General features: G+C 34.0%; 2 protein-coding genes across 4 annotated transcripts; both read right to left on the reverse strand.

Annotated features, from left to right (window-relative positions):
- Window positions 1–624: 624 nt before the first annotated feature.
- On the reverse strand, window positions 625–4,451 carry LOC140882126 (tRNA (carboxymethyluridine(34)-5-O)-methyltransferase). 3 transcript variants are annotated; one of them, XM_073287901.1, is made up of 3 exons: window positions 4,332–4,451; window positions 2,738–3,850; window positions 625–965 (listed from the first exon to the last, which is right to left on the reverse strand). In XM_073287901.1, exons 2-3 carry the CDS (start codon window positions 3,820–3,822, stop codon window positions 866–868), a joined length of 1,185 nt encoding a protein of 394 aa, XP_073144002.1. In that variant the 5' UTR covers window positions 3,823–3,850; window positions 4,332–4,451; the 3' UTR covers window positions 625–865. The 3 variants fall into 3 exon arrangements, with proteins under 3 accessions (XP_073144002.1, XP_073144000.1, XP_073144001.1); XM_073287899.1 differs by having other exon boundaries at window positions 625–977; XM_073287900.1 differs by lacking the exon at window positions 4,332–4,451 and adding an exon at window positions 4,189–4,316 and having other exon boundaries at window positions 625–977.
- A 1,401-nt stretch (window positions 4,452–5,852) lies between these two features.
- On the reverse strand, window positions 5,853–9,354 carry LOC140881626 (putative HVA22-like protein g). The gene is made up of 7 exons (XM_073287087.1): window positions 9,107–9,354; window positions 8,016–8,056; window positions 7,836–7,934; window positions 7,700–7,756; window positions 7,536–7,599; window positions 7,237–7,443; window positions 5,853–6,421 (listed from the first exon to the last, which is right to left on the reverse strand). Exons 2-7 carry the CDS (start codon window positions 8,045–8,047, stop codon window positions 6,014–6,016), a joined length of 867 nt encoding a protein of 288 aa, XP_073143188.1. The 5' UTR covers window positions 8,048–8,056; window positions 9,107–9,354; the 3' UTR covers window positions 5,853–6,013.
- Between the last annotated feature and the right edge of the window lie 2,289 nt (window positions 9,355–11,643).

Consider the following 11,643-nt stretch of genomic DNA (forward strand, 5'->3'; position numbering starts at 1 on the left):
TGGGGGGATATAGAGGATGAGCTGATCTCATCCCTGGGGTATCAACTACCATTGTTAAATAATTCACTAGTTTGAACTCATTATTTTTTCCACCCTTTAAATGTAAATAAATAAATTTGAGTTCCTTGGTTCAAAGTACAACTAGATCAAATCATCCAGAATAAAAACCGAAACCATATCCAAACAACAATAAACCGGGTCTTATTAGTCTTACGGTTTCGAGACTGAGCCTGAAACTGTCGATTTTAGAACTATGGTCTAAACAGGGTTCCTCTAAAAAAATTTAAAAGATGTAAATCGAGTTATATTTGCTATTCTATAAAAATAGAAACTTTCTACTTAAAACAAAAATTTCGATTCTAACATATATAGACAGGGCCTTTCTTTTTCTTTTTTTTTTTTTTTTTCCCATCTGAGATGTTTGCGAATAGAAAAGTTTCTGCCCAAAACATAGAAGTTTCAATGCTAACATATAGGTAGGACCCCTTCTTTTTTGTCAGATTACCCTTTCGTTTTTTTTGTGCATCTAACATATTCGCGCGAGCATCTCGGATGAAAAAATGAACTCTTAGATCCACCATTCAAGCACCTACTGGATGGATAGCATCGAACAAACATCAAAAGAAAATTGAATCACCATCTTCATTGATCATATCCCAATGAAAAGCAAGTTTTACATTGAACTACACTAAGCACTGGATGGTTACATTTTGTAAACAAAATATTATAATCTCATTTTTCAATGTATGTTTCTCCCCCTTTCCCATCTCTCTGATTCATTTATTTCCCAAAAATATCCTTTGCACCATCAAATTCTCGAAGTTCCACGCATCTGAAAACCTCGTCTTCTCGAGCTTGAACGTGATCACCGGTTCAAAGATGAAGTTTTCTCAAGGATAATGCACCAGTTCGATTTGTCGTAAAATTTATCAACAACGACAGCACCATCCACCCCAGACACCAACCTGCAGTGTAAACTGTTGTCACTGGCTCACTGCCGATAGCTTTGTCAAGGCTCCAACACAAATTAATAATACTTAGAACCACCATGTGGCGAAAACTGCTTGTAAGTTGTAATGAATCAAGTATTATTTAGAGATCAAGAAAAGAAAAGGGACTACATTTTTGCCACATCCATTTGCTTCTAATCAGTTTACATGCAGGTCGAAAGCTAGCACAAAAGCCTGTCTTGTGGGCCAAAAAATTATACCTGTGTTTTAACCTAGAACTTTACTTTCACAAGGAACATAAATTAGACAGATGTATATCCAACTTGCGTGATACTCAATCCTCGACAGACGTTTAAAAAAATCACCACGCTCTGGATTCATTGTTTATGAGGAAACCTTTTGATGAGGGTGTTGTTATTGGAGAAAAAAAATCCTTATTTTTGTAGCATCCACATTATTTCATCATAGAGAGTAAACAACACATTGGATAGAAAAACTTCTTGGGATAGTGTTGGAAATCCAAATACCATATATCTAATCAAACGGAGCAAACAAGAACTAGCAAATGTAAATGTTACAACTTCAGTCTTTCAGACACATGTAAAAGCAAAAAAAATCCCCTACCCCACCTCAATGTTATATAAAAAAAGACAAGGGATGTCTTTAACTTGTGTCAGTCTCCAACTCACCAGATTTGAAGCTTCTTTTTTTCGCCAAAAAAGATTTTTATTCTCACCTTGACCCACAGGGACAGAAATAAGAATTAAAAGAAAGAATGTAAAGACATGCACATTTATTCTTGCTAGACAGAGTTCCCCAGTGCAACAGAAGAAAAGAGGCTAGGGATGGACCAGATGTTCCAACAGGTGAATTCTTGTACAAAAATGTGGGGACCCTTCTTAGAGAGGTAAGGATAGAAAAACAGGATTGTACTAAATCATTTCATTTTCCACAATTGCGGACCCCCAGCCTTTATCTACTCCATTAATTTTTTCCATTATTTTTTCCTATTTTTTCAGAGTGGTATATCCCAAATGGAAAAAAGCACACATAAAGAATGGTAATTATAATAAGACCGAAAGCCAGTTCCTCAGCAAAACGGTGGCAGAATATCAATGTCGATGCGAAAATTAGCCCAAATATTGTAGATCACAAAGCTGTTAATCAATGATAACCCAGCAGCAAGAAAATACCAGCTGAGGATTACTACATCGTGTTTGACATTTGTTTTGTTTTTGTATTTCCTTTATGTTTGAAGGTCATTTTGCAAAAAAAAATTTGAAGGAAGGTCATAAATCAAAAAATTTGTTTGACCAAGGTCATTCTTCAAATTATCCCTTGATTAGAGCCAAGTACCTAGCTATTAATACAGGGAGAAATCACAGAGAGATAATGTAATGGGCAAGAACTAAGGACAAACTACTGAAATCAAGGCTGATATGATGGAAGATTCAAAAATAAGGAATTGATTAGAAGGATTTTTATTTAGTTTGCTTATTTAATATTGCATGCATTCTAGCCATGAATAAGGGGATTACGTCAGATTTCTTGCTAGAAAAATTAATTGTCTTCCTTGTATTTAAATGACTATTGTTGCAAGGAATAAAGACATCCAGAATTCTAAATCAAATAGTGAATGTGAGATCGCGAGGTTCTCTCAAAACAAGCCTCGAAACCCTATCCAAAATACATTTATCATCTCATAACATGATCCAAACCTGGGACCATAACAGATAATAATTATTATTATTCAAACTAAGGAAAATCAACATAAACTGAGGTCTTACCTTTCAAGCTCACCTTCACCAAAAACATGATAATATCTGTCATAGACAACAGCGCCCTTCTTGTCATCTTTCCTTGCCCAACCATTAGCTATGGCATTAGCAGAAGCTCCACTCACTTCAGCTCGATGATAGGGTAAGTGCCAAGGAACAAAATACTCCTGCTGACAAGCTCTGCTTTTTTCATTTCTAGAAGCCAATGCATCATCTTCATAATTAGAATTAGCATGAATTTCATCACAAAATTCACCTTTTAGGGACTCAGAAGGAAGATACTTTGACGACTCTGCAGAAGCATTTTCCTCATTTTCTGGGATGCTTTCTAGAGCAAGTGAAGAGGAAGGGCTGCGAATTCGGGGGCTTCCAGGCCCAATCCATTCCTCCGAGTACTTCTCAGGAAGGGGAGTCCATTTGTTTACCAAAGATTTATCCTCTTGTTCCCAAGCCCAAACTGTAATTAGAACAAGGCCACCCAACTTGACAACACGAATTAATTCATCTACAGCTTTCTTTCTCCTACATTCCGTGCTTAAGTGATGTAACACTGCTATAGAAATCGCTGCATCAACATATCCAGTAAGGTAAGGAAGATTTACTGCATCAGCAACTAAAACTTCATGCCTCTTATCTGCACATATACCAATAAGGGGGGCACTGATATCACAGCCAACGAAATAGCACTTGGGATTTAAACCCAAGTATTTCCCATTCCCACATCCTGCATCCAGTATAAGTGATCCTGAGGGCAAAGAGTTCAGAAACAGTTGAACTTTGGGCCATTTTGCGAACCGGGTAGAGCTAAAATGGGGAGCAATTGCGTCGTATACACGATGAACAAACTTCTTTTCAATTTCTGGGGTCGATTGAACATTTGAAGATGAAGCTCTCAGGTCAGACCTCACTGCAACAGGAGATAATACATGCAACTTTTCGTTGGAGACGTCGGACAAATCAGAGGAGCCATCTAATTCTGATTCTTTCATGGTACATAAACCTCTCAGATGGTCAGTGGTTTGAAATATTAAACAAGGGTATGCCAGAAATCCTTTGATAAGAGATGTTCTAGTACCAGCAGCCTCAACAATCATCAGATTGTGCCAACACCATTAGACTAGACTGAAACAGAAACGCCACAAACATCAGGAACATAAATTAAAAAAAAAAAAAAAAAAAAGATAAAAATTTTAGAAAATGTGAAATTCTGCTAGCATTATTTTCCTCCTTTTGTCGCATAAGTTTACCAAACTCTTTGTGAATCTTAAAAGCCTCGCCTACATGTAAGAGCATAAACCCAGCAGAAGACAATAACTTGCTCCTCAGTGAAGAAAAACCAAGCATACGAGTCAAAGACAGCACAAAGCATAAATTCATCTCAGAGTCACAGATAACAAATGTACAAAAATGATTCCATAGGACTATTTAAGAAAATCAAGAAACAAATTAAGGGTACCTACATCTACAAAGATAGATTAAGTGAAAATTCACCCCACGAGTTGTTGAATTACCAAACATATTAAATTGCAAAAATAATCCAACAAAATATGAAAAAAAAAAAAAAATTTATCATCGGTGTTGGTCAAACAGAAGAAATGCTAACCAAAAAGGCAGAAGAAATCGATATCCTTCAGAAAATTAAAACAGAGTTTCGACATCGCCGGCGGCAAGTTTTAATAGATTGGACTTTCACTCTTTAAGGTACGACAAGTTCTGGGCCTATCAAGCCCAGTTTTACAAATTGTGGTTCATTTTTTAAAATATAATTAAAAATTGGTTAAATGTTTTTTTCCAGAATAATAGAAAATTTGAAATTGTTTTTTTTTTTTCCTTTTAGGTAAGCCAAATAATTGAGTTTAGTATTCTGCTTATAATTCTTTATGGGAAAATAAACAAACACAAAGTTAATTCTCAAGCTCAATTCATTCATACAAATATTTGTAAAACGTTCTCGTTTTCTACAAAAATTTTAAAAAGTTTTAAAAGCTGGTCAGAATAAATATGTGCTTGAAAAACTATAATATAAAAACATTTTTAATAATTTAAAATAATTAAAAAGGTGTTTGAACAAATAATTTAATATAAAAACCTTTTAATTGTACAAAGAACTTTTTATTATACTTATATATAGATGGTTTCTTACTTTCTTATAATAGCTTTCTTGTTGGAATATATATATATATATATAAAAAGTGTAAATTTGGACATCCATTAAATTATCCTATATAGTTTCTCTAAAAGATTTATACATTATAATACAGTATATTACCCTATATAGTTTCTCTAAGATTTATTCATTGTAATACAGTATATACTGTATTACAATGAATAAATCTTAGAGAAACTATATAGGGTAATTTAATGAATGTTCAAATTTACACTTTAGCATTCTTTCAATATATCTAATGATCAAAGTGCAAAAATGTAAATTGCTCATTAAAACCTTCTCACATTCTCGTTATCCTAACATTGAAGCAAAATTTAAATAAATTCAAATTTATGAAAATAATTTTTAATTCCCAATAATATATATTTTATGATCAATAATGATTTTCATAATACGTCATTTCCTTCGGGTTGTGATTTGATTAATAGATTTGAGAGTATGAATTTCACATATATTGATTTCAAATTCCCCAATCTTTTTTAGATGGGTTTAATACATGCCGCCCCCAGGGCACTACCCTGCAGGTGATGTGTAACCTCATGATTGGTCAAAATTAGTGGATCTCATGTAGGGCCCACTTATTTTAACCAATCATGAACCGCCACGTCACCCGCAGGTAGTGCCCTGCGGATAACATCGACGAAGAAAATAAAGTGAATCTCAAATCCACCTCATATCAAACAATGCAAAATAGAGATGTGATCTCCCGGGTGATCCGGGCCATTGATACTGGCCAGCATAGACTGAGCCACAAAATAGATTCCATTTAAATAAAAAAAAACACGCATCAAACTCATCAATCCAAACCTAACGGACATTATCAATTTCAACATCCAAACGGAACATCAATGATCGTTATCGTGGAAGATAACGGTGCGAACAAAGATTGATTCACGGTTACAAAGGAAAAAAGCAATGTGAAAAATGCACAAAAACAATTTTTCCCAAGAAAAAATACAAACAAAAGTTCCGTATATAAAAGAATAAACGACTTGACGTTGGATTCACTGTTAGTAATGAAACTATGACGACGAAAATGAGTCATATACATAAGCATCAAGAATCCATCGATTACATATCATCTATTAACCAACCACATAACCACACACAAAACACATCTATTTGTTTGGGGGATGATTTGGCGGTGCACGTGTTTTCCTAGACCTTAGTCGGGTTATTCGTTCTACTCCGTCCAACATCATGTTTTGAGGAGGAGGTTGAGCACTTCCATTTGCTGAAGGCACTGCATCAACCTGCATCATTGACAGTTCTTCGGAAATTTTGACAGTTTCAATAAGGGCTTGCATTGGTGCTGTTTTCTGATCTTTTGCGACTGCAGGAAGGGGGGCAGGGGTGGGAGCAGGTTCTGAATCATCGGAAGGTCCAGCTTTGTCTGTTGCATCTTCTTGGTGGTCACTCGAAGCAGGAGAAGAGGGTTGCTCATCTTGAAGCTGTGTTGTTGCACCTTGTCCTTCTTTACTCAAGGACGCAGTGGGTTTCTGGATCCTAGAGCCTTGCTGGGATGGCTGCAAAAGTTAAAATCGGAAATGTTAATTTGAAACAATGAAAAATTGGATCCCTATTATCAAAGAGATAATTGCATACACGACCCATGTGAAATCATGAGATTGCTACAAACCCCGTGACTATTAACCCCATGTGTTTTCAAATTTTGAACACATATACCCTTATATCCCAGAAAACACATAAGCACAAGAGGTTCTGTACTCAAAATTTGAAAATATGGGGACATATGTGCTCAAGATTCAAAAAACACATGGAGCTAATTGATCATTCTTTCTTCAAAGAAGATTTTAACAATCTCGTTGTCTCACTGGAGTAGTGTACGCAATTACCCCTATCAAACTGTGTTGGAAAGTTTTTGAAGATCCTATTGAAAGATGATAGGGCGTCACAAGGTAGTCGGGAATTGTAAAAAACAAGTGAGAAGCTAACATAATTTCAAGAGTATAGAGAGTTAAATGATGAATACTGTCTGGAAGGAAAAACTTCACAAACACACACATATTAACAACTGCTTTTGCATGGCCCAAACAGTTCCAAGTTATTCTAGAGTATAAACCTGCCAGAATTCTCTCTCTCAAGGAACTAAAGGAAGATTAGATGCAGAAAAGGCATTTCTTTAACTTCGACAAATCAGGAAGGAATTTCTACCAACACTTGTGTATTTCATGAATGCTTGAAAGGAGTTCATTCAAGGAAACTGCTCTATTAGTCGACCAAGGACGAAAAACATGGTGGTCTGAAAATTTAGAATTTTATTATGCTGCACGTAACAATATTCAATACTCTTCGGAAAAAAAGACATTCCTGTTCATACCTGAGCCCGTTGTGGAGGGGATGATTGTGAAGCAATATACTGTAAAACATCAAAAATTCTAGTTTGACCGTAGCTTGATGCCTTTTGCCAGTACAAGAGAGCCATATCTCCAGCTCGTGTCCTCAGTTCTAACAGACTACGGTCGATTTCTGTCTCATGCTTTGCAACATAGGGTCTAAAGAAGGAATCATACACGTACGTTGTTCCCTGAAATAAATTAGTAAATAAAAGAACATTAAATTACAATAGACAAGGAAAAAAATACCGATATTCCATAATAAAATAGATAGAAAATTCACCTTGGTTTTAGGGAACCACAAGTATATAAAGAAGGCCAACTTAGCTTCACCATACATAGGAACCCTGAAGATATTTTACAAGCAAGAACTACAATGAGAATCGGAAAAAAAAATAGTAATAATTAAGTAAAGAAGTATTAGTGTATCAGCTATTGAAAACTAACCAGCCTATAAACATATCACCAATCCTTTCACAAACAGTCAAACCAGCTACCAAGATCCTGAAAGTTGGAGATAAAAATTAACCCGATAATTGCATTAAAGCATGGCTAAACTAAATAAATCAAACATGCAGCATACCAATATTGGCACCAAAAACGAAGTTGCTCGATGTCAGGCTTGTTCATTTCCACGGATTTATAGCATTCATATGCAGGATACACATAACCCAAAATCAACCTGCAAAAGGCTTAGAAAGTTAGCTACTTGTGCAAGGAAATGTAGGGGAGAAACAGTACGTGCAAGAAAACAGAGCCGTACAAAAGTCCCCTCGTCAGAAAAGATCCTATCATCTTGATTCTCTGTCACAAAGATATTATAAAACACACATAAGGTCAAGTTCAGCACCACAGAGATTAGGAAAAGATTAAAAAAAAACAGCGAGGATGTGAAAGATGCATCATGTTGCTAAAACATGAGAATGAGAATTTAATCAAACCCCGCAAAGATATAAAACACACAATGAGGTCAAGTATAGCACAGAATTGGGATGACGAATGGAAAAACCCCATAAGTTGGTTTCTCATTCTTGCCTTCCAAAAACAGCATTCTGTTACTAAAACATGAGACTTGTTTAATTTAGGCAATTGGGCCGAATATCTAGCAAGTACATTTCCACCAGAATTTTATTTACACGAAAAACATGATAGAGTTCAAGATCATTACAAACTAAAATCTTTCCAATTCTTCTCCCTACCAATTTCTTTCGACTCCCACCCATACCAAAAACTGAAAGCATCTTAAGAATATATATGTAATCACATCAAATTTGCTATCTCGACCATTTGATTTATAGATTTAATTTCGATACAAATCCTCTTGCTTTGCAATAAATATCTGAAGTGTGCTAAAAGACGAGAAACAATCCTCTAACCATGCCTAACTTAGACATCAAATTCCAAAGTTCAGATAAAAAAATATCATTAAAAACAAAGAAAACCAAGAAATGACACTGACATCCCACATTACAGCTCCTTCATGGAAACAGGGAATGAAACAGTTTCAAACTCCCAAAAGCTCAAATTCACCGAATCACACAAGTCCCAACACACAGAGTTTACAAATCCTTCAAAACATACCTCAACGGTGAAATATAATAATAATAATAATAATAATAATAATAATAATAATAATAATAATAATAATAATAATAAAGAAAGGAAAACAGCACTTCATCGGAAAAAAACCTTCAAAAATTCCACGACGAGCACCCCAAAGTTAACAAATCGCACAAAGAAACCAAAAACAACACCTCGAAAGAGTAAGGATTCAAATAACTTCGAGTTCAGAATCTGCAGAGAGCCAATACTCCAGAAGAAAAAAAGAAACAGAAGGAAAGGAAAGGAAATCACCGCTCGTTCAGCGCAGCGTACACAGTGCGTTGATTAATTAACCACAAAGAACATAAGATTTGCGAAACCTCCTCCGTCGCACGGCCGGCGGCGCCGCCTCGTAGAGTGGACTAACCGTTAGTACGTCGGCGAGAGGAGACAGTAGGCTCGAACGAGGGGACCGGATTTTGTTGTAAATAATAATTTTAAATTCAATTTGAGTGTTTGAAAGGATGAGGAGGAAAGTTAATGTGCGGGGGAGTAGCACGGCTTTATCGTGAGGCCTCGCGCTTACACCAATAAGGGCTTGTTTGGATATCAAGTTACTTTTTTTATTGGATTGTCAAGTGATGTAATGCCTATCATAACAACAAAATTTGTATATTAATTTTTATCATAGTTCAATACATTATAGTCAATTTTGTGAGAGTTATTTTTTTTTATATATTTTTCATTATAAATGTATCAAATCAACTCGTCTCATAAGAAACATATTCTTAATTAAATGGTTCAATAACCATGGAGAGAATATCAAAATTATTGATATGACATCGAAATAGAAACTAACTTCAAAACCAAAAAAAAAAAAAAAACTAATTTACTTACTAAAACAAAACCTAATTTTGCCAATTAGAAAAACCCAAACTCAAAATAGGTCAATTTAGGGAACCATTGTGACAATATTCCCTCGGCGTATGTGTAACAATTTTTTATTGTGACGAAGTTAACTTCAGCTTAAAAAAAAATAAATAATAATAATAATAATAATAATCATGGGATTATTGATCTTTGCATTGCCAATTTGATGGAGAACTCAAGTGAACATGAGTAAAAATTAATGACACAACCCAAACGGCCAAACGGTTTTTTGTTTCCATTTATGATAGTAGTTTCTAGTAAGGATGACATATCGAACCTAAAATACCGAATTTTCGGGATACCGTACTGAAATTTTTTCGATATACAAACAATTTTGGCATACAAAATTTTTTTCGGTATCTATACGACATCAATATGGATTTTTTCTATATCAAAATTAATTCGAAATTTCAATATCGATATCGGTATGAATTTTTTTCATATCGATATTTTTGATACGATATACCGAAAACCCATCCTTAGTTTCTAGGGTTTGATGTAGCCAAATTTACATCAATCTATATAATATGATTTGTGAATATTATATTATTTATTCATCTAATTAGTTATAAGTATAACATTTAAATAATAAATGTTTGATACATTTTAATTGATTGTACATTAATTAGAAAAAACTGTTATTCAATATTAAACAATCGAAACGTAATGCTGAAACTTTATATGTTTTAAAATATTTGACTCGATCCTTGAAAAAAAACCTCAAGAATTGCGGAGCTTGTGTAGGTGAATTGACAATGACTTATACTGTACTGCTCAGTATGCTGATTAATTGAAAATTTACAATAAAATAGAATAGTTTTTTTTTTCTTTTTGACAAATAAAATAGAATAGTTGGTGGCATGAATGAATGCATAAGTGGATAAGGAGCAAAGTATATTATTTAACCTACCAAAACGCAACAATCCAACAGAATCTCCCTTTCTAAGTTTCTTTAATGTTACTAACTATATGCTACTCTTTTTTGTACTTTTCAGCCTGTGTATTGAGGGCCGGCTATATCTTACGTTTTTTAGTATGATCAAGCGCTCGTCATTTTTTTTTTAAACCAAAAATTATAACAATTGAAAATGGTGAAATTTCAATTTTTTTTAACCGTATTTGTTGTATCTCAATAATCGTATAACGATGGTTCTCTTATAATAGACAATTATTTCAATTCATGGGAATTGAAAACTTTGATAGCGATTTAGGATCTAGCATTTGTTATTTACCAAAAATTTAACTAATGGTAAATTTGAAAGTCTAACATTTTAAACTGCACAACAATTATTGCTCTCAACAGCTTTATTACTTGGCTTCTTGTCCTCTAATTCAATGTTTTATTTTATGTGCCAAGATTTGGAAAAATCAAACTATGATTTGGGAATGTTAATTTAATTACCTTTATTTCCGTTATAGTATTTATGTATTTAATAATCAAAATTGTGGACCTTTCACCACTATAATGTCAATAATTTGAATAATTGATCAACGGCTATATGGACTTTAGTGCCATATTATTTAGACTTCGAGTTCAAATCTGTATTTTCCTTTTTAAAAAAAATAAACTCTAATGTCACCTTATGGTATGCTTATTTTCCATATATATGTATCTTTGATTCAATTAACAAATCATGACAACCAACTATATTATAAGATATTGTATATATCTAGACGATCAATATAATCGTCAAATTGTAATAGAAAATATTCATAGCATAATCAGTCGACATAAAAATTGGGTAGGTAACAACACTTGAGAAGATGGAATTGAGATAGAAGTCGATGAATCAAGTCAGCATATTATAAGAAATACAGTTTATATTTTTGAAAGAAGACATAAATCTTGTGTTTTTTATTAAGAAAACAACGATACGATCATCCGAGTCGTCGACTCGATCCTACTAGTTACTATCATT

This window comes from Henckelia pumila, chromosome 2 (genome assembly GCF_033568475.1).
Source record: "Henckelia pumila isolate YLH828 chromosome 2, ASM3356847v2, whole genome shotgun sequence".
Taxonomy (NCBI): Eukaryota; Viridiplantae; Streptophyta; class Magnoliopsida; order Lamiales; family Gesneriaceae; genus Henckelia; species Henckelia pumila.

Bases quoted from the DNA above. Each gene is read 5' to 3' on its own strand.
- LOC140882126 (XM_073287899.1), bottom strand. From the start codon at position 3,822: ATGATTGTTGAGGCTGCTGGTACTAGAACATCTCTTATCAAAGGATTT. The intron at 978-2,737 runs GTAAGACCTCAG...CAGTGACAACAG, and splicing joins GGTGAAGGTGAGCTTGAAAG to TTTACACTGCAGGTTGGTGT.
- LOC140881626 (XM_073287087.1), bottom strand. From the start codon at position 8,047: ATGATAGGATCTTTTCTGACGAGGGGACTTTT. The intron at 7,600-7,699 runs GTTAGTTTTCAA...AAATATCTTCAG, and splicing joins GGTGATATGTTTATAGGCTG to GGTTCCTATGTATGGTGAAG. The intron at 6,422-7,236 runs GTATGAACAGGA...TAACTTTTGCAG, and splicing joins CCCCTCCACAACGGGCTCAG to CCATCCCAGCAAGGCTCTAG.